General features: G+C 41.1%; 2 protein-coding genes across 3 annotated transcripts; both read left to right on the forward strand.

Annotated features, from left to right (window-relative positions):
- The first annotated feature begins 849 nt into the window (after window positions 1–849).
- On the forward strand, window positions 850–15744 carry LOC117768041 (glutamine--fructose-6-phosphate aminotransferase [isomerizing] 1). The gene is made up of 19 exons (XM_034596113.1): window positions 850–951; window positions 2993–3100; window positions 3622–3723; window positions 3847–3972; window positions 4117–4175; window positions 4267–4401; window positions 4484–4545; window positions 4636–4715; window positions 4804–4912; window positions 5026–5189; window positions 6562–6657; window positions 7150–7247; window positions 7452–7572; window positions 7920–8077; window positions 10556–10670; window positions 11084–11211; window positions 11572–11739; window positions 12265–12426; window positions 14086–15744. Exons 1-19 carry the CDS (start codon window positions 945–947, stop codon window positions 14128–14130), a joined length of 2043 nt encoding a protein of 680 aa, XP_034452004.1. The 5' UTR covers window positions 850–944; the 3' UTR covers window positions 14131–15744.
- A 2417-nt stretch (window positions 15745–18161) lies between these two features.
- On the forward strand, window positions 18162–21125 carry LOC117768046 (usherin-like). 2 transcript variants are annotated; one of them, XM_034596122.1, is made up of 7 exons: window positions 18162–18488; window positions 19368–19552; window positions 19891–19995; window positions 20335–20406; window positions 20493–20663; window positions 20815–20951; window positions 20986–21022. In XM_034596122.1, the coding sequence occupies exons 2-6, from the start codon at window positions 19496–19498 to the stop codon at window positions 20902–20904; spliced, it is 495 nt and encodes a 164-aa protein (XP_034452013.1). In that variant the 5' UTR covers window positions 18162–18488; window positions 19368–19495; the 3' UTR covers window positions 20905–20951; window positions 20986–21022. The 2 variants fall into 2 exon arrangements, with proteins under 2 accessions (XP_034452013.1, XP_034452012.1); XM_034596121.1 differs by having other exon boundaries at window positions 20815–21125.
- Window positions 21126–22396: the final 1271 nt, after the last annotated feature.

Raw genomic sequence — 22396 nt, forward strand, 5'->3', positions numbered from 1 at the left:
AGATCAGAAGAGCCCATAAAAAGAAACTGATGACTGCTGGGCTGAATTATATTCTATTTATTATTTCACACAGTTTCACATTTCTCACTCAAAACAGCTTTTAGGTTTAAAGTACACATATAGTTCTGTATGTATGTAAATAAAGTTTATTGAAATATTTAATAATTGCACCTCTCTCCATCTTGATCTAATGCATTTTAATCTTTTTTTTTAAATGTCTTTATTTTTGCCTCTGTGAAGGAGGTTAAGTTTTTTTTATCACTTTAACATTGCAACATTTTCTAACATTTTCAGTTTTCCCATGGAATAATTCATGGATCTTGATTTAAAAAAGCAGGCATATTTAGAGAACTGGAATTTGGTGCAGCTTGGCTGAATTTCAAAGCAGCATACGGTATAGAAACATACCCATAGTATATTTTCACTGCCATTGCCCCCATACTCAACAAACACAATTACAGACACACACATTCACTCACACACTATACGGGAAATAAGGAAAGAGATGAATATTAGGATTAATAAACGTGTTTTTTTTTCGTGTTTAAATATCTTATCTCATTTCATTTAATCTCATTTGGAGTATTTTACATATTTTACCACTTCTGGCCACATCCCTTCATTAAGGGCATAAACAAATGTGTTTGTCTTTTCTGGACAAATTATTAACTAAAGATAAAAGATCGACCAGCCTGAACATAACTGATGAATTGTTTACAGTCCTGCAGTGTTGTGCTGCTGAAGTGGAGCTCGGATCTGCATCCTGATGCCACGTCAGAAGTACCTGCGTCGGTAGGTGCAACCCCGACTGACAGGCTTCTCGGCCAATCAGAAGGCGCTATGGAATACGCTGGTTGGCTCTGATTGGGTGAGATCACGGGGGGGAGGGCAAAGCTTATGTGACAGGCGTTCCCAGCTACCAGAGTAGCAGCCAAACCGAAGACATGTGTGGTGAGTACAGGACGTATCTACATTTACAGCTGTCACTGGGCGATGTACGATGTTCTCCAATCTCTAGAACAACACGTTGATCATATCTGACAGGCTGCTAGCATTGCCGGCTAAAGGCTAAAGCTGCAAACCAGTTGAAATTTAGCTAGGGGTGGCTAACGTGAGTTAGCGAATATGGGCTGCTGTTGCTGTTCGTCATTTAAACATTAACCAGACATGTTTCCCTTTTTCCTGTCCACGCTGTCCACGTGTGAGTTGTGATGTATTGGCTCGAGCAGCGAGTCGACATGACGAAACATCGTAGAAATGCTAACCTGCGTTCCTCCTGCTAACACACAGCTAACGTGGTTTGCGCTGACATTACGACAACAGCGTAACTTTCCTCTAAACCTCTTACAGCGTATTTGATTGAAATAAATCATTTAATCATTAAGTCGCACGTCGTTATACTTTAGCTCGAGTCGTTGGGATATTGTGTGTTTAAGCGAGGACTCTGTGTCCCATCACCGTCACTACAGTCACACCAGTCACATGTCACTGTGCTCTGGTTGATATGTATTAAATCAAACCAATTTCTTTGTTGAGATTTCCTGTGAATTCACTTCATGGTGACGCTTTTGCTGCAGCTCTTCTCCAGGTCCAGTTGCCACTCACTCCACCTCCCTCCTTTCCCCGCTGGTCAATGAATGAATGAATGCTCTGTTGGACCCTCTGGCTCCCTGTTTGCATGGACTCCTCAGTGCTCAGTTCTGTGAAAGGCCTGTTTTTCATGTCTCCTCCGTAGATAATTATTTCATCCTTTTGGAAATTCCTCATGTGCCACACAGCGCACGTCAGACTGACAAACAACAATGACGCGCAGCATCACCCACCACAATGAAGAAACCCAATGTCACCACAGACTAATAAACATGACACCAAATAATTTTTAACACGTAGTATCACACGCACATAGGTTCAAGTGTTTTTCTATTTAAGCTTATTCTCCATAGCCAGTTAGTGAGACACTCCTCAGTGTGTTCTATTAGGTATCGGAGGGGCCATAGATCTCAGTCCTTTGCAGATTATTGCTAAAATGTACCAATAAAGTTTAAGTCTTGACAGCCTGTTGCTGCACCAAGAGTGTGTTTGGCCCAAGCACCTTAGTCTGACTGACACAGGTATGATGCAGCTGCCAATGAAACTCAAAGCTATACACTTAATATATAAGCATCTCGGACTAAAGCCAAACAGCTTGGTTTGAGTTTACCTTTGTGGTGTCTTTCACACAGTTACTCCTCCCACTTTAATTACTATTGTGAAACAGCAGAAACACTGTATTGTCTCTAAGCAGGTTCTACTACTGGAGAGAACAATATTTGTTTTTCCAGTACCATCACCCCTCCTGTAGGACAGGTTCCTCATGCATTATCCCTAAAATACGTTTGGGACTTTGAGCCTGTAAGAGTTGAGCCGTACGTCACAAAGTAAAAGCTTGATCCATTGTGTCAGGATGGAATCAGATTACATTCTTCTTCAGTCACCTTGACATATTGTGGTCATTTTCAGGTCAGAAACTATCATGACATAATCATAATGATCATAGTGAGTTTTTATGTTATTTCAATTCTGTTGTCCACATGTATGATTATGTTTATAAGAATACTATATAGAATAAATATTATCTTTTGTGATTTTTGCTGATTTGGTAAATCCTGTATTCAATATCAAACAGTATTCTTATCATTACTGTCACATTAATTCCAGCCATGATACCCAGCCCTCCTTGTATTTTATTGTTTCTATGATCCAAGTGTACATGAGTTTGGTTACTACGCCTACGGGACTGCATTAATCTTTGCACGTCAGCTGCAAAACAGTGCTGGAATAACAGACAAGTAGATGTACCAGTTTGACACATTTTAATTCAACCTGAACTTTTAAGTGCCCGCCTAGAATTTTAAAGTAGACAGACAGTTTTAAAAAGATATTGTCGACAGACCCAAATTCTTATTAAAGAAAACACAGCTTTAATCTGAGACTGTTGCTTTCCTCTCCTCAGGAATCTTTGCCTATCTCAACTACCATGTACCAAGGACTCGCCGTGAGATCCTTGAGATCCTCCTCAAAGGTCTGCGACGTCTGGAGTACAGAGGCTATGACTCAGCGGGTGAGAGCGAAGAACACATCAACATTCACATCACCAACAGACTCCTGCTTGTTTATCACACCTTCTTCCTTATCTGTCTCCTCACTGCCTGCCTTAAGATGCCACCAAATTACAGACAGTGTTTACTGTGTGTCCAATTCAATGTTAAAGCAGCATATGATTCGACCTTCATCAGTCACACTTAATGTTTATTTGTTCTTCTGAAAATGTGAGGAACTCAAAGCAAGACAATGTCTGCTGTGATTTTTACAGCCACTATCACGAGGCTGGGTCAGACCTGTTGCACCATCAATGGAGCTAATTCCCTGTGTGTTTACTTCATTTGAATTTCATCACCATCCTACAGTTTTTGGCAAACATTCATTGAATGTAGCAACACGATAAGCTGGAGTTCAGCTCTGTCATTAGACTAAAAACAGTCCATTACTTGCAAAACGATATCTGCCCCAACCCGTTGATACTGAAGGACTTGTGATCCCTGTAATTCTCATGCTCTTTCTTAATTTTGTTTTTTTTGTTAGGTGTGGGGATTGATGGGGGCAACGGCAAGGATGGAAGTCCCCAATCTATCCAAATTATCAAGCAACGTGGAAAAGTGAAGGCTCTCGATGATGAGATCCACAGTAAGCTTAGAGGAGGAGAATCAGTTTTTAAAAACTGAAGCCTTGATTTGTCATCCTGTATGTGACCGAACCATTAAGATACTAAGCCTTGTCCATGTTGGGTTGTGTTTGTTTGACTTTTAGAGCAGCAGGACTTGGACCTAGATGTGGAGTTTGATGTTCACGTCGGCATCGCTCACACCCGCTGGGCCACCCACGGTGTGCCAAGCCCAGTCAACAGCCATCCACATCGATCTGACAAGACCAACGGTCAGTTGAGTTAAAGATCAAAAGCTATTTCACCTCACACAGCTAAATGTTTTACCTCGCATTTCGTAACAGCTCAGTCTGTTTTTATTCACCTGGGTGCAGGAATCATATCTTAAAAATGATTATGATCTCTCTGTTCTACAGAGTTCATTGTCATTCACAATGGAATCATCACCAACTACAAAGACCTAAGGAAATTCCTGGTGAGCCAATATCTTTCAAAAACTATTATAGACATCTTTTCATCACTCTGAGGGTTAGGGTTAGACTAACTCTCTAACTCGATCTCCACAGGAGAGCAAAGGCTATGAGTTTGAGTCAGAGACCGACACAGAGTCCATCGCCAAACTGGTGAAGTACATGTATGACAACCGCGAGAGTGACGACCTCAGTTTTTCCACACTGGTGGAACGGGTGATCCAGCAGCTGGTAAGGACCTGCTCGTGCACTCCGCCTCTCCTTCTGTGATCAGCAGATAAAAGTTTGATGTGTTTTTTCTTCCACCTGACAGGAGGGAGCTTTTGCCCTGGTCTTCAAGAGTGTCCACTACCCCGGAGAGGCAATTGGCACAAGGTAGGCCACCACTGATGCAGTCAAACTATTATACTGTTATAGTTATTGCAGATTAAAGTATTGTTGGATCATTTAAATGTTACTGTGCAGGAGGGGAAGTCCTCTGCTGATGGGAGTGCGGAGTGATCACAAGCTCTCCACTGACCATATTCCTGTGCTCTACCGCTCCTGTAAGTTCTTTGTTTTATGAATGTTGTGAATTTTCCACATGCGATTGCGCAGGCATGACTGAGGCCCATTTTGTTTGTTTTTTCTCAGCTGCTAAAGACAAGAAGAGCTGCGGTGCTATACCCAGGTCCGACCAGGACACCTGCCTGTTCCCTGTGGACGAGAAAGCGGTGGAGTACTACTTTGCTTCAGATGCAAGGTCAGCAGAAACCAGTTTTTGTATCCACCTTTTTACAGCTCCACATCCGCTTTGAAATCTGCATCAATCAAATGTCTGATGTGGTTCTTTGTCTGTCTCTCTTGTCATGACAGCGCAGTGATCGAGCACACAAATCGGGTGATCTTCCTGGAGGATGATGATGTGGCCGCCGTGATGGAGGGCCGGCTGTCCATCCACAGGATAAAACGCAGGGCTGGAGACTACCCATCCCGGGCCATCGAGTCCCTGCAGATGGAGCTGCAGCAGATCATGAAGGGTGAGTTGAGGGTCCGACTTCATTGTGTTCACATTTTCTCGCGATCATAAATTACTCAAAGCCACATTTGAAGATAAATCTGTTGAACTCTTCCTTGTAATTTGGCCCTGTACCCTTGTAATTGTTGTCCTGTTATTATTGTGTAAGTCTTAATGGGAGACTGTCCAGTCCTGAGGCTATCTTTTTTTATCACAAAGATATTTACAACCCTGCTTGATCACTTGCACTCCAGGGAAGCCTCTGTAGTAAAAATGACACCTAAGTTGGAATCCTTTAGCCCCCTCACTCTCCCTCTACCCTTGGTATGAATAGATGTAAACCCTTTTTTGTGCCAAATTAGCTTCTTTTTTCCCCCTTTTTTTCCCACTTGTTAAACAGCTAAAAGGGAGATTGACTCCTTTCATATTGCCAATTGGCCTGGTTGCCTTTGTGTCTTGACTGCGAGCCTTACAGACTGGTTAAATGGATCTGTCTTGTCTCACCCACTGTTGGATGAGCAATCACTAAGTCAATAAAAGATCAATAAATAGTAAAAAAAATAAAAGCCAAACACAACAACCCAGAGCCTAAGGTAATGTCATAATATAGTTTTTGTCAGAGCAAAAATATTTCATTTGCCATCATAAATTACAGAAACAAACAGCGAACCCTCATTATGTGAGAAGCTGCAATCGTCTTGACAAAAAGGACCAAAATGATTTATCAATTATCAAGCTGCCATCCCTTTAAATTGCAAATGTGAGTATAAAGGGGTGTCTTTCCTTGCATTGTTTTCTATTGCTTTCAGAGCACCCTGAAAACTTAAAGTCAGCACCTCCACTGTCTTCCAATGTGCCATGCTACAGAGTCGACCCAAGGAAAAATGTGTCACTGCCACAATAACTTATTTATTTTCAGCCTGTGATTATTATTCTTTATTGTCTTCTCCTCTACTGACTGTTCCTCAGTCATCCAGCAGAGGGCAGAGGTAAACTGAAGCTGGCTGCTCTTGACATTCCTTTGTGTTCCTGTCATTACTCAGCCTCTCTCCTCTGCCTCAGTTCCTGGAGACTTTCTGCTGAATAACATAATTCCCTCGACCCAAATTACTCTGAGGCAGGCAGAATAAAAACCTCGTATGTCACTGTCACAGTTTATAATTGATTGCAAAACAGTGTCTCCCTGATGTTTCATGTTTGTCTTTTCTTTGTGTAATGGATGACCTAACGCTGTGGCTCAGAATTTTTAGTAACTCCCTGCATTTCCAGGGATTTCTTATTATCATAAAAAAAATGTTTTGTTCGAGCATGAAACTGAGATTTTCAGGAGGTTAATGAGATACTTTTTTACAATTTTGTAAAAGTTCACCTGATTTCTGATCCTCTCACCACAGGCAACTACAGCTCCTTCATGCAGAAGGAGATATTTGAGCAGCCAGAGTCTGTGGTCAACACCATGAGAGGGAGAGTTAACTTCGATGAAAACACAGGTCAGAGAGATGTCTGATTAGTGCATTTATAGGTGCCGTTACATCAATGTTCCACTGACAACTATTTTCCACTCTGTCCCAACTCTCTTCAGATTTTACTTTACTACTGCAAATTCCAACATTTGAATAACCTCTAAAGTATAAACAGTCCCTCTTTTCTGCTGGCCTACTTTCTTCATGAATGTCACTCAAACATTTGCTCAGATGTGTTTATTTCAGGATTTGTGAAAAGGACAGCACACGAAAGCCCAACTCATTTATTTAAGATGTCATAATAATTTTAGTGTTAAAACCAGGATGACCTAAAGTTCACTGTATTTCCCCCCTCAGTGTGCATGATTGATTTCAGCAAGGTTACATGGATGTTAGAGAAAAGCTAAATCTGCAAATATACCTTGTCAGTGATTCTCTCTGCACTCTGGTGGCCTTTTTTAAATGAGATGGAAAATGTTGGAGCACAATGATGGATTAGTGGTTTGGTTTGCTTTCCAGTGACACTGGGTGGACTGAAGGACCACATCAAAGAGATCCAGAGGTGTCGGCGACTTATACTTATTGCCTGCGGCACCAGCTACCATGCTGGAGTAGCGGTGAGTAGCCACTTGCCAAATGCTGTCCCCCTTTGGTGTAAATGCACACCATTTAAATCTTTCTGTTTCGCTATCCGCGTTCAGTCCGTAAGACAAGTATGAAATGTGATGTCTGTGCTGTGGACACAGGTGTGTGAAGTTTATGGGTTAGCACATGTGCTCGACAGGTTTGTTTTGCTGAACAGTCCTTTGTTACTTTCCCAGACCCGTCAGATCCTGGAGGAGCTAACCGAGCTGCCTGTCATGATTGAGCTGGCCAGTGACTTCTTGGATAGGAACACACCTGTGTTCCGAGATGATGTCTGCTTTTTTATCAGCCAGTCAGGTGAGGAGGATTGTGCCATCTGCACTTGATCAAGTTATCTTCCAGTTTCCATTTAGGGGAGCTGTTTGATGTTCAGTAAACTGTTAAGTCTCAGTTCTGCCGTACAGTTGAGTTTTCTCCACCTAAACACTGTAGCTGTAGCTTCGGGAATGTGCGCTACTTGTGGCATTCTAATTTTTTACATGAGCAATGTCTGTGGTTCGCCTTGTGGTTTGTCTGTGAACCTGTTTCAAATCAGAGTCCTGGATTGTGAAATAGCAATTCCGGAACAAACTTATAAATCAGCATCGTTTTGTTGTCAGAGCTGTTGCGTTGCAAAAACTGTTGGGTTTTCCCGTTCCTTCCAGGGGAGACAGCTGACAGCCTCATGGCCCTGCGCTACTGTAAGGAGAGAGGGGCTCTGACTGTGGGTGTCACCAACACAGTGGGCAGCTCCATCTCCAGGGAGACCGACTGCGGAGTCCACATCAACGCTGGGCCTGAGATCGGGGTAGCGAGCACCAAGGTGAGCCATGACAACTGCGGCTCTGGTTAACTCTCCTGAGGATACGGATATTAAAAACCCCTCATGGCTTTACCACAGCCTACATTTATCACACATTTTCTCTTAGACCCTCAGTGACTGCAACCGTAAACACTTAGTCATTACTCTCCTCAGATCCTCGGAAAATATTTACAGTATATAATCATTCTATCAGCAACCAGACTGAAAGGACAGTTCAGGTCCCATTACTCAAACAGATGAATGATAAGGGCCTTTTTTAGCTTGTTGTTACAGACTTAATCCTCCAGAGCAGAATTGTATTTGATTGTGTAATAGCGTGGTTTAAATTCATCGTCATAGGAACTCATTAAGATTCTATTCTCAAAGGCACAGATTTTGTATTTTTGGTTTGTCTATGTTTGGATGAGCTTGCCAGGAAAAAATTCCAATTAATTATATTGATATAGCAGTAAGTATTGAATCTTCAATTATCAATTTCAAAGATGGCTGATGTGAATTTTTAGCTACAATATAAATACATTTAAATAACTATCATCTGAAATTATTACAGTTGTGGTAACTGTTGGGTTTATCTATAATATTGGAAGGTCTCGACTTCAAGAAGACAAGTGCCTTCATGTATGTTGCAATTTGGCGCTATTCAGATAAGATTGAATTGACATTATTGTTAAAAACTAATGCATCTGTTTTTCATCATCACATTTATACATTTTAGAAGAATTCAATGTTTTAAAGGACTCTTCACGTGTTTGTTGCATCATCTCATAGCTGAACTCCACACCCTCTGACACTGAATATAAACCCATCTGAAAAGATCATTGTGAATCCGGACTCGCCTTTGCGAGTTGACATTTTCCTGCACTCTTATTCCTCAGGGAGCTAAAGAAGACTGACTCCATGTAAAGTTAGGATTCTTATTTTTCCTTTTCTCCCAAACCAAAAGCATTTGCCAGTTTAGACTTGGAGGAAGAGCAGAGAAGTCGTGGAGCTCGGCCCCAGTTAGTGAGCATAGAAACAGAGAGTGGAGCAGGTTCCCCCTGGCTAAGTCTTTGGGCTTGGCTCACTGACTCTTGCTCTGCTCCAAAGCCTCGAAGCATGCCTCAAAGACGCCATCATTTACTGCTTGGCTGGCTGGGCCGCACACATGCACACACTCGCACACGCACACACACACACACACACACACACACACACACACACACACACACACACACACACACACACACACACACACACTGCTTAACTGCTGCACTGCCTTGCTCTTAAGATCACTAGTCAATATGTATCACACTTACCTGCTAAATTACTACAAACTCATCTATTTGGCTTCTATTTAATATTTAATACAATTTATCTTCTTTAGTTAATTGGAAAAGAGAAAGAGCTCATAGAAAAAAGAAGAGCCTTTTCTGGTTCATTTGGTCGTATGCAAGATTTATGGAATATTTGACACTTGAGAAGAAAGACTTTGATGCTGTCAAAAGTCAAATCCTGCTGGCTCATCAACTGACAGTAAATATAAGAAGGCTGCCTGTTTGAATGACGTACAAGTGTCCTTTGGGAATTTACAGGGTTAAGTTTGATTTCTAGTCCACAGACGTTTTGGTTTGAGGGAGGATTGTTTATATTTCAGCTGAATGCAAGTGTGGTTTACGTTGAGGGGCAACAGCTGGTATGTTCTGCATGAGAAAAAAATTAGCACAGAAAAATATCTAGGCCCCTTTTAGAGCCGACAGCCCTCAATGTCACAATTCAGAGAGACTGCAGTCAGGGTGCTATCAGGTGAGGAAAAGAAATCAGTGTAAATGTTTTACAGCTATTTTCTTGGACGCAGACACTGGCATTTCTGAGTCCAGAGGGTCCCGTGAAAGGACTTGGCTCCATTTGAACCCTGATTAAATCTCCCAAATGGGCATGGAAGGCCTCCAAACATGCAGGGAAGTGGAGGATAAGAGAGGGTTGATGACGACAGGCATTGAAGCTCAGATATGCTGAGGTTGTGAGCAGTGACATTTCCAGAATGATGACAAAGAGCGAGTGTGTGGGTGTACCAAGTTTCCAGCATGAGCAGAACTAGCTTCACTGCATTTTAATGCTGCATCGCATGCACTCAAATCTACCTCTCCTGCCATTTTTCATCTGGTGCAGATTATCATCTGGACACTAAATTCACTATCAAAACAAGAAGCACAAGGCTCCACAAACTCTGTTGGATGAGGCTAAAGTTAGGATCAGGTTGCTGCTCTGGTTCCAGTATTGTGGCAAAAAAGGAAAACTACTTAACCTTTAGTGATCTGGTCACCACAACCAATCTTGCAATGTCAATATTATAATAAGTGACTGTTTCTATATCTGTGCACACATTATACAACTGTTTTCTTTATAAGTCGGTCATTTTCAAAAGTTGGCTCAAACTGCACACACGTAGCTCTTTAATATGCTGACATAATACCACATATACTCCTTTTTTTTCTGCAGGCCTACACCAGTCAGTTTGTGGCCCTCATCATGTTTGCCCTGCTGATGTGCGATGACAGGATTTCAGTGCAGCCCAGACGTCGTGAGATAATCCAGGGTCTGAGAGTTCTTCCAGGTAAATCAAGCCATGGGAGAGTTCTGCTTCAGCCAGGGAAATCCTGGCCACATGTGAGATTAAAACATATAGGGATGGGAAACCATCTCTTGCAGCAAAGATCAAGCACAACCCAAAGCCTGCTTCATTTTAGTTGTTTGTCCAAACAATCCTCTTGGAAGAGGAAGCTAAATGTTGAGAGAGAGATCAAAAGAAAAAATAGGAGGAGGGAAGAATAGTTGTTGGCTGCGAGCTGTCGCCTGCTGCTCTGGATCTAAAGCATTTGATGGCATGACTCTAATGGTAAACTAATGAGGAATGTCTGCTGCTCCCTGCCCAACATTATGAGCTTGTCCAGTCCAGGTTCTAGCATGCGACAGCACCAAAGTTTACTCATAAAAACTGAGTCATAATTGCTTTTCTGCCCATATTAGATCTGATTAAAGAGGTCCTCGCTTTGGATGATGAGATCCAGAAGTTGGCCGTGGAGTTGTATCAGCAGAAGAGTGTCCTGATCATGGGCCGAGGCTACCATTACGCTACCTGCCTGGAAGGAGCACTGGTGAGCAAATGCAGACTGTCTCATCTTTCTATTTTCTCTTATGTGAGAACTATAAAAACTGCTCTATTTTATACACCAGTGGTCTCCAGCAGTATTTATACAACTAATCTTAGATTGAAAGATTTCTCTTTAAACCCAAAAGGTTGAATTACTGTTGCGAGTACATTTTATAAATGATTGTCTCTGATTCTACATATCATTCCTTTTTTGAATGAGAAATACGGAGCAGAACAATTTCCAAGTCTTGATTTGGACTGATGCTTTCTTATCTTTTTATTTAAATTTTTTCAAATAGCCTATAATGACTACAATACACGTTTCAATATTCCTTAACCTGTAGGTGTTTTGTATCCCGTATAGAAAATCAAGGAGATCACATACATGCATTCAGAGGGGATCCTAGCTGGAGAGCTCAAACACGGCCCACTGGCCCTGGTGGATAAACTCATGCCAGTCATCATGATCATCATGAGAGACCTCACTTACACCAAATGTCAGAACGCCCTGCAGCAAGTCGTCGCCCGTCAGGTGAGGCGCGCGCGCGCACGCACACACACACACACACACAAATACACCCCAAAAAATACATAATCTAAGGTAATGTATAAATCATTGATATATTTTTCCCCTAAAGTTATGATCCATTTTATATATCCAGTTGTTGTAGTTACTGACTTAGTCATTTTTCCTTTTTCCTTTTGTTTTATTGCTGAGAAACGGAACAAAATCATTTCGAGCACTGGGCGACCACAACAGATATTGCATGTTAGGTTAATTTTCATAGTCCTGTCTGTGCCACACCTCTGATCCTTCGCCTCGGTAAATACGAGGGAGGGGTTGGTTCAGCGTGACATCACTGCTGTCAGTAATGTGCAGCAGATGTGGATTTAAGAGATGTGAAATTTGACCGAGATGGGTGGAAAAAAATGGTATTATTATAAATATTCTGCTTTTTTTCAACTCATATCCAGGTTTAGTATCAAATCAACACCTGATGTACTTGACATTTGAAGACTTTTATTTTATTTTTTTTAACATTTTTTTTCCGTACAGGGCCGTCCTATTGTGATCTGCGACAAAGATGATTACGAGACCATCAAGAACTCCAGCCGCACCATCAACGTGCCTCACTGTGTGGACTGCCTGCAGGGCATCTTGAGCGTCATACCTCTGCAGCTGCTGTCCTTCCACCTGGCTGTGCTCCGAGGGTTTGACGTAAGTACCGTCCCCTCAGGCTCACTGGTAACTGATGATGATCTCAAGTGATTTGCTTCTTAAGACTCCCTTTCTCAGAATTCATGCCAAAAAAAGCAATAGGATTTGAAGTTTCTTCAGTCTTCACCTGCAGACTATTCTAACTAAAACTTTCATAATTACCAATGTGTCATTGTTTACTGTAGACAAGGGAGAAGAATTTTCACATGTTTATTGGGAGATGTGCGTTTACACCCACAGTGAAATTATAAGCTCTATGCCCCTAATTATCTGGCAGCAGCAGACCTCTGCACTGCTTTATAGGCAAATTACTCAAGCAGAACTTTAAGGTAATCACATTTTTTAGACTAAGCACAGATGCATATATGCATTGGTTAATTTTGGGATAATGATAAAAGACAATATAGGGCAGCTCACAGTTTAAACAGGGTTGGACTTTCTGTCTAGCCTGGAAACCAAAACAATCAATGAGCTCATATCCATTTGCTCTTGTATTCTGACTCATTTCCATCCATTAACTCGTCTGGCCAATCCCAACTTATTGATCTTAAACAGGGTTGGTTTGATTATGTAAGTGAGGTAGGAGTACCCAAAAGAAGCTTTTTCTTTAACAACCAACATGGCTACCACTGGTATGGAGAGACCAATTGAATCGGCTTTGGAGAGTATTAAACGGACAGAATATAAACTGACATTTTTCTGCACTGTCACAAATTGTTCGTAGCTCTGATTGTTTCGAGGTTTGCTCTGCGACATTTGATCACAAATCGCTGAAATGATAAATGATCGGAGTTCCAGACCCATTCGCAAAAGTCAAGTGGTCTAGCGATGCCAGACTACTGTCTGTTGCAGCTTTGTAAACTTCACTGGCTTTTCTTTTTTTGCAGAATTCGGTATAAAAATAAAGCCTGTGTTGATGCAGCTTTTACAGCAGTTCACTTCACATGAGTCTTCACATTAATGCCAAGCTGCGCTGCTGCTCTGACACAGAAGCAAAGATTTATATGATCACAGACTTTTCTCACCCTCCAGGTTTTATAAAGTTTGTCCAAGTGTCTGGACAAAGATTTGAGAATCATAAAAGCTGTATCACTGGGTGAAAACATGAGTGTTTTGTTAGAGTTTGAATGTAACATTTACTCAACAGCAGAAGACGTATATAATATGTTGTCCTCTTTACTTGGCTCATATAGTAAATATTATTGAAATACATAATAAGAATAAATGGCACTTAAAGATTTTTTCTAAAGCACAGTTAAACTCAGTCATGTAAAAAGGAAATAAAGATATAAAGTAGAAACACAGAAGAAATTACCAACAGCAACAGTAAACAACCAGGGACGAATGCAGAAATATGGAAATTACAACAGATAAAGATGGAATAAACATTTGTCTTGAGCCTGGATTTAAAAACCGAGATGGAGGAAGCTTGTCTAATTTCTAACACGGACTGGTTCCATAATCATGTAGCAGCAGCTGCAAAAGTTATGTCAGCTTTTAGTTTTATTCTTAGAGCAACACAGTGAATACGGTCTTTGATATTAAAAGCCTTAAACAATTAGCAATTTCTATTATTGGAAATTGGATTTTAAAATGAATGGAAAGCGACGAGGCTTGGGATGATGTGCTCACATTTTCACTTCTTCTATTTAAATCTAGGTGGACTGTCCAAGAAACCTGGCCAAGTCAGTGACAGTAGAGTGAAGTGCACCATTCATCACGTAACGACAGAAGCCTGGCAGACACGTACACGGTGGGGGGGGGGGGGTGTTTGCAGGAACCAAGAGAAGAAAATGTCCCATTTATGTGTCTCATGTCAGGGCTCTTTTTAAAGCAAAGTTTTTTTTTTTCTCAACAGCTGTGCATCTTCAGTGTGCATATTATCTATATCTCAATGTCTTTACTCTCTTTGGTATCATGTCATGTTATTGTTAGAGAAGTGGTTTTGTGTCCAGGGTCTGGGCTGGCACTGGTGTATCTTCATCACTTTTACTGGGGTTGGGAGTCTGTAGTGACACTGACTGACCCAACTTTTGAGCAGGCGCTCTGTGTGTATTTGTCTTGATTGGCCTCTCGGGGAGCTGCTGTTAAAAAAGCTGTTTACTGACATAAAGTTAGGTCGTTAAAAACCTTTTTTACTGGTTCTCCTTTCATTAGTGAAATGATTTGTAGATATTTTTCTTTGGCTGCTAATCATCTGAAGTGTCTTTACTCCACAGATGAAGTAAACAGCAGTCTTAAATCATTCCAAGCCACAGGTCATCAATTTTTCATAATTACAGCGCAGTTTGCCTGTTTTGACTTGGACTTTCCTCTGAGTTTGCACAATTTACTGTAGGGGCAGCGTCATAAGCTGGATCACAGAAAAGTTAATGAATACACTATTGTGTAGAAAGCTTCTTGGATAGGTTACAAATACTTACCATGCACTGTTTCTACCTTTAGTACGTTATACTCACAGCTTGGATACTGTAAAAACTCTCTGTGCACTGCTGAGTTTGATTCGTACATTGACTTTTGCTGCTTAGCTGCTCATAATAGACCTTATCACACACTTCTGAAGTAATTGCAGTGAGATGAAGTCGAAGCTGCACCTAGATGCCAGCCCACACCCCTTCATCACTGCTGAAATATGGGACCATCTGTAGCTATTGCTTGTTTCTTTTTGGTATGTTTCATTTTCATAAAAAAAAAGGAAATGTTTTATATGATTGAAATTACTCTTTGATTTGAAATGTGAATTCTATCGTCTTTATGAAATGTCCTGTCAAACCAAAAATCTGTACAATGGTTTTGGCAGTTGTAAACCAAAACATATATATATATATTTTATATGTTCATCCTATTTTTTGTAGCCAAACATGTACTAACACTGATAGATTGGTGTGAAGACACTTGGAGACCCAATCGTGCATATATGCAGTTACACAGCTATACTGTAGAAGCTTATGTAGACGTCAGATGCGAGTTGTGTGTGTGTGTGTTCCTTAATGTTTTTTCAGAAGCCAGGGAAAAAGTGATACGTGGACACACACACACACACACACATTTGTTTATAATGAAGAAATGGGAACTAGATATTTACCTTGCTTTTGCAATCAAGCCTTGGACTTTTTGCAGTTTCTTTCCATTGACATTGAGCTTTTCCTGAGCCAGTAGAAAAAGGGTTTGAAAGCTGGACAATGTTGTTACAGAATTTGATTTGACTGGAGACATTGATAACAAGGATTCCGCACTGAATCCTCACATCCGTTGTTACTGAGGGAGTAGGGCACTATTTATTAGTGGAACTGATGCAATAAAGTGTCAAATACTTCATGTTTGTATGTGTCTGAGGTCATTTGATGAGAAGACAAACCCACACATCCTGAAATCTGCCTCTAAACTCTAGAAACGTCTGTCTGTATATGAAACACATCTTGAGAACTGTTCATCTTATCAGCTTCACATCTGTCACGTGCATTGTTAAGGGCCCAAGGAAGTGTATTGTTGAATCTGGTGCGATTGTTAACAGTGCCTTGTAGTGGCAGCAGAACGGCATGCAGGCCGTTCTGCTGCCTACTCCTCTACAGAGTTGACCATGTCTCATTTTATGTCCTTGGGGCCCACGAGCCAAAACTGGGGCGTTCGCAATATCTGGTTCACCACTTAATGTTTACAATTTTGACTTTCTTTTTCACCGTATCGAACTGACCTAGACATTCACGGGGGTCGCACGTGCTGATCTCCTTTATGGCAACAACATTCATAGATTTAACTATTTTTATTTCTTAGTAAAAGTACAACATTAGTTTTATTGATGTAAAGCTTTATATTGAGCTGAATTATACAGAGCTTTTCTTTTGAAAAGTTGTGAACCTGGGTCTGAAGATTGTGTCAGTTACTTGACAGACCTCTTAAGATCAATTGAATCAACCAATTAATGTAATTTCAGACTTAACTTCCTGTATGACTCCTGCGTTTTTAAGACTTGCATTGTCTTTAGTCTACTATCCCAATGTAATGCCAAGTAGTAGGTCTCACAAGTAGTGTTCTCTTGTCTTATTAACGACATCAATATTTCGTTCCTGTTACAACGCACAAGACAAAACTGTCTTGATGCAAAAAGTGCATTTAGGCAAATTATTCCTTTGGCAGGAGGTTTGCTCTAGCATCAAAAAAAGGCACTGTGGAGAAATCTGCAGGAGTCACAGGGATTATGTCTCTGAGATGAATTCCACTGTATCAGTGAAATGCACAGTTGACATGTTTTCTGCCACTGGACTGGATCTGATGGTCAGGCCGCTGTCTGCAGCTTCTCAAGTCTCCTGCAACAATGGCGCAGGCGGGTGCTTCAGGATGAAGCTCTAGAAGGTAGGCCTGTAATTATACAATACAAAAGAGAAATGAGTACTGAAAACAAAAAAACTATTTCTCAATACTCACTTTTGTGTTTTCTTTTATATCCCCTGAGGTTTTTGATGCAATATTGTTATTTGGATATTGTTTGAGATAAGTTAAAATATTATTTATTCATGCTGTGGAATTTCTGATAGAACAAGTACCTCTGTGTCTTCCTCGGCCACCTCTTCCTTGTCCTCTTCTTTCACCTGCATAAGAACACAAACAATATGAGAAACATATTCCATTCTTGTATACATTTTCCTTAAAGATACATCTTAAATCTGACTAGTTAGAATAATATTAATAATTTAAGATGTTTACATTACTGTCCACCTGTTTACAGGCCTACACAAAGATTTTCCCTGCATGCCCTCATGGAAAAAGGCCATTCTGAACATGCCGCATTTATAATTCAGATAATAAGTTATATAACTTGTAATTGTTATATATTGATACCCGTTTCTGTTTTCCCTAAGAAATCAGGTCTAACTTTCCTCTAGTGGACAATACTGTGACTAACCTGTTTGACATATTGCCTCTCAGCTGCAGAGCGTGTGAATAACAAACAATTGATATAAAGCAGTAACTCTGGCAACCGCAGCAAATTCATCGCAGAGCCCATCAAACCCTGTGATCACATAGTTGACAACAAACTCTCCGTGGTCAGGCAGAAACAAGCCCCTGGTGTCAGGAAGGAAAGGAAAACAAAGAGGTTAAATAAAAAAATAAGAAAAATGCATTAAAGAGAATGAGAACATTTTAGAAACTTGAATAATGTTTACTAACTATAATAACCAACAGGTCAAATGCAATAAAACTCATTTTAATGATCATGTGAATAGCACATCTGTAGAAGAATTGTTGTAAATGAGCAACTAAACCTAAGAAGACAATGTAAAATATGAAACCTGACTGCTACACGAAGGAAAGGGATCTTGCTGCATGCTTTTTGCATCCTTTTTGATTAAAGTTTAAAATAGCAAGAAGGAGAAAAGAGAAATTGCCTTACCCAAACCTCTGGGTCCCTGTGCAGAGGAGCAAGCGTTGAAACAGCCATTGGAATAAGCCTGCGATAGTAAAAAGACTGAATATACGACTGGAATAAGTATTGGAATAATACTTTACAACCTTCACACACACAGACGTGTCTTTACACTGTTAGAGGTCTCACATGTGTTCATTAACAACATTAAGAATTATAATGCATGTATACATGTGAGGCACTTAAGAGTCCAGCAGTGCACCTGAGGAGCAGAGGGGTGATATGTCTTCTACCATCCCTCTCCAGGTAAACTGAAACCAGACACCTGGCTGTTACCATGACACTGCTGCCGAAAAGCAAAGGTTGATGGGAGTTTTAGAGGATTAGGGAGGCCCAGCCGCAGGCAGTCCGTCTTACTTCAGGTACTATGTTTCTTCCTTGTGCTTTCTAGGAAACGTTTGCCTCTGTGTAGGAAAGGAGTCCTCCATTGGAATATCTTCCTCATGTCTCTCGTCCCTCGCCTCTGTGGTGTTGAAGAGAATGAGGTGGCAAGTAAAAGTATCAGGTGTGAAATATTGATGGGGCAACAGGTGTGATCCTAAACACCGGCAGGTCTTTGGCCTTCTGATCGATGCATGACACGGCAAGGGGCTGCCAGCACGGGCCGCCACAGGCTGAACCACGGACCTCAGCACTGGTGAGTCTCAGGCTGGACACTCTCTCTCTCTGTCTCTCTCTCTCTCTCTCTCTCTCTCCCCCTCTGTGTCTGTCTGCAGTTTATTTTATTTCCATTCAACTTATTTCTCTTTCTGTAAATCCATAACAAGAATCATATCTTTGACACAGCTGGTTTTTACTGGAAGGCCTTTCCTAGGACATCTTGGAAAGCAGAATTATTAACTGGCACCTTACCGGGCCTTTATTTAAGAGACTTCCTATAGAAATACTGTGTAAAATGCCAATAAATATTCAAGGTCTTGACATATCTAAGACAACACACGGGTATGGAAATATAAATGGATAAAAGTGGCTGATTAAAGAGTATGGTGCTGTCTGCAGGTTAGAAACTAGGCCATGCAAGCTAGTATGTCTCCAGTTACACTGTTATCTCCTGCACAGGGTGTGTGTGTGTGGTCGTCTTTCTTTCCTTCGTGACATGACTTGTGATGTCTGTCTGTCAGATGTATCCCTGAAAATAAGGATTTAACAGATAATTTAACTGCTGATTTAGATGCAGAACTCAAATGGTGCCTGTAGTTTACTTAAAAATGACCTGCACTGAGGTCGTCTCTCGCCCGAGTGTGTGTGTCTACATATGCAAAACTACCAGGATGTAGTAGTTCGATTCTTTTTTCACTCAGTTGTATTCATTGGGAGGAACTGCAGTTTGCATAAAGGTAGCATGAAGATAAAATATTTGAAGCTATGTTTTTTTTACCAGTGATATGCAATAAAATCCAGAAAAAAGGGTCTTGCACTTTCATTTTTAAACAACAATATAAAAACCATCTCTTAACTGGCATATTTGAAGGAGATGCTGTATTCCCCTTTTAAATAATTTCTGTCAAACCTCCAGATTCACAGAGCCCCACTCCTCCTGGGGTAGGAGGTGGAGGTGGAGAAGGAGTGGGTGGTGGTGGCGAGCGGGCAGAGGGCGGTCAGGGCAACCGGCCGGTCGTCCAGGAGCTGTGGTTCATCGTCGTGATGGCAGCCATCGCCCTCCTGCTGCTGGCCGTCGTGTTGGGTGTCATTCTTCATAAGGTGAGGGCCAATAGAGATTCTGTGTCACGGTAAATGCTGAGGGCGACAGAAGGGAGAGCTCCAGACATCATCACATCACAGGTCATTGTAAATGAATGTGAACGGTATCAACTAATCCTCTGAGTAAGAAAAGCAAAGGGTAAGGATGGAGAGCCGGGTAACATTTGAATAAATCTGCTTATACAGTGATATATTGAAGTGAGACGTCATTTTCAGGATGGGTGCAAAGAAAACAGTAAGACTTCAAAAAGACTTTCAGCTTACATGCAGCTTATATAAGGAATAAACTTATTACACTTGTGAAAAACTCAAATCAGGTTCTTGTTTCCTCTGCTCAGGCCCTAAACAAACCCCCCTTCCCGCGAGAGAGACCCCCTCTGGTGGCCCTGCCCATGCAGAAGAGGAACCCCATGGCTGTTTACCCAGCCAGCAATTCTGTCTTGGTGAGTTCCTTATTTACAAATCACTATTCAATTAAAAACATGACACACATGATAGAATTTGGCATTTTATTGGTTAAAAAACATTATATAAGGGATTTAATGGATAATTATGAAGTTATATTAGTGCTTAATTTCTTAAAACAAGAAAAAAACAACACAGAAAGTAGCCTTTATTTTGTAGAATAGATGTTGTGTAATGTAAAGAAGGATTCAATTGAAGCATACACATTCTGTATGAATAACATGCAAACACTAATGATAGGTATATTTTTCTGTTTGTTAGTGAGGCAGAATTTACTTTAGTGCATTTCTTTAAACCTCTCACCCTCTCTGCCTCAGTTCGACACCATGCCTGACAGAACAGGCTTCTCCAACAGTGTCACACTCAAGGGCTTCACCATGAAGATGGAGGTAAAACCCTGCAGACTCATACACACACACAAACAGTATTTCTGTGCATGTGCATAATACGTGGTGTGTTTATTCTGTCTCTCTAGGAAATGTTGGAGGCTAAGTGTGAGCCCTCTGACGACGCCCCTCCTCAGGGCGAGCTCGAGATCCTCAGCGTTAACTCTCTGAGACGCAGCGTCAGCCAGGTGATGGACGGCAAGTCGCTCACAGACGATGGAACGTGGGACCCAAACATCTCAGGCCATGACAGTGGGATGGTGAGAGACCCTGAATATAGAAGAATAACTGATGAACTGTTTAATACATGTATACAGGATACATCATATAGAGGAAGTGGAGCAAGAAAGGCCCATGAAACAAGCAAATACATTTTAAATTGACTACAACCTCTACTCTTCTCTCTGATAGTTTATGGAAGATGAGGAGTTTGTCGACACCGTCAAAGGCTTCAGCACCGTGAGGAAGGAGCACACCATGTTCACTGACACCAACCTGTGACCTGAGGACGACCTTTGACCCTCACAGGAAAACACAGTCACGGGCTCACATTAAATCCACCCGGTTTTGTCTCCAACCCGGAGTTTAAAGTGTCAGAGGTCACAACTGAGCAGAACGGATAAATGAAGGAAGAGGAAGTCCACACGATCCGTGATGACACTGTTGGAATAACTGTGGCAACTCAGTGAGAAACGTTAAAACGGTGCTGACGTTTTAACACAACGGGACAAAAAAACATTTCTATCGAGCGGAAAGAGGAAGAACCTGCTTTTGTGGAAAAAATAGCTTGAAATTTGTATTTCTTGTCATCGAATAGAGACTCTGAACACAAACAGAAAGACAAAACAAACCCAAGATATAGTGGAAGAAGCAGCAGAACATAGTTATGTATCTGAGTGTTTTAATTGTTTCTTCCCTTGCATGAGGGAGTTGTTATATCTGCTATTTTTTCAAGATGCATACTTGCATTTTTTTCATTTATTTAATTTATGGAGATGTTCAATATTCAATTGCCTTTTTTTTTATCATAATCAAATCTTTGGGTGCTTGTTGGTGAAGGATAAGCAACGACCATGTACACAGAAGGTGTAATTCCCTGGTTAGCATGGACTGTGAGCACTGAGCAGCTCCAACACAAAAACCTGACTGATATGCACCATTCCATATGATCTATAGGAAAACATCCCAAAAAAATCCATGAATTATTTTCTGGGAAATGTCCCCAAAAATGTAATAAAGTAATAAATAAATTTCTGGATCTGCACCGAAATTTGAAGGAGTCTTCCCTGTCCCATGCTACATCCTCCCATCAGGTTTTGTGCTAATCCGTCCAGTAGTTTTTTCTTAATCTTACATACAAACCAACAAACCAACAGTCAGGGGCGAAATCAGATGCAAGGCTTTAGAATATTAATTGTTGTACAAATGATTTTTCAAATACCTTCAGTAAAATTATCTTCACTAAAAGCTGCTGCTTAAACAGCCGACATGTACAATGTATGAAAGAATAACATCAGTTAAGTAAACTATTATTCACAATGACGACAATATATTGTGCATTCATTAAAACAGGTCAGCAAAAATGTCACATTTATTTTTATTAGAATAAAAACTGAAAAGATATCTCACAATGGAAATAACATTTTCGGTTAATTTCCTGTTGGTGGAGACAGTGAGTCTGAAGATCCTGCACAGAGCCGACAGAACCACTGGTGCCGCAAGGACGAGGGCCAGGACTGTCAAAAAAACAAAACAGAGAACATTGGCAGAGTGCAGACACGCCATGCAGCACCAACTGGACCCAATTAAACCATTTGACAGATCTCCCTCCTCTTCCTCCACATGGAAGAGAGCAGCTGTTTCTGAAGGTCTGTGATGAAGGCCAGGTGGAGCAGCCGAAGACTCCAAGTCGGTCTCGTGAGAAGAGCTCAGGTACAAATGTTTGCCGCTGGTGAAGCCATCGCAGTTTTCAGAAGGATTTCATTGCACAGAG

This window comes from Hippoglossus hippoglossus, chromosome 9 (assembly GCF_009819705.1).
Source record: "Hippoglossus hippoglossus isolate fHipHip1 chromosome 9, fHipHip1.pri, whole genome shotgun sequence".
NCBI lineage: Eukaryota > Metazoa > Chordata > Actinopteri > Pleuronectiformes > Pleuronectidae > Hippoglossus > Hippoglossus hippoglossus.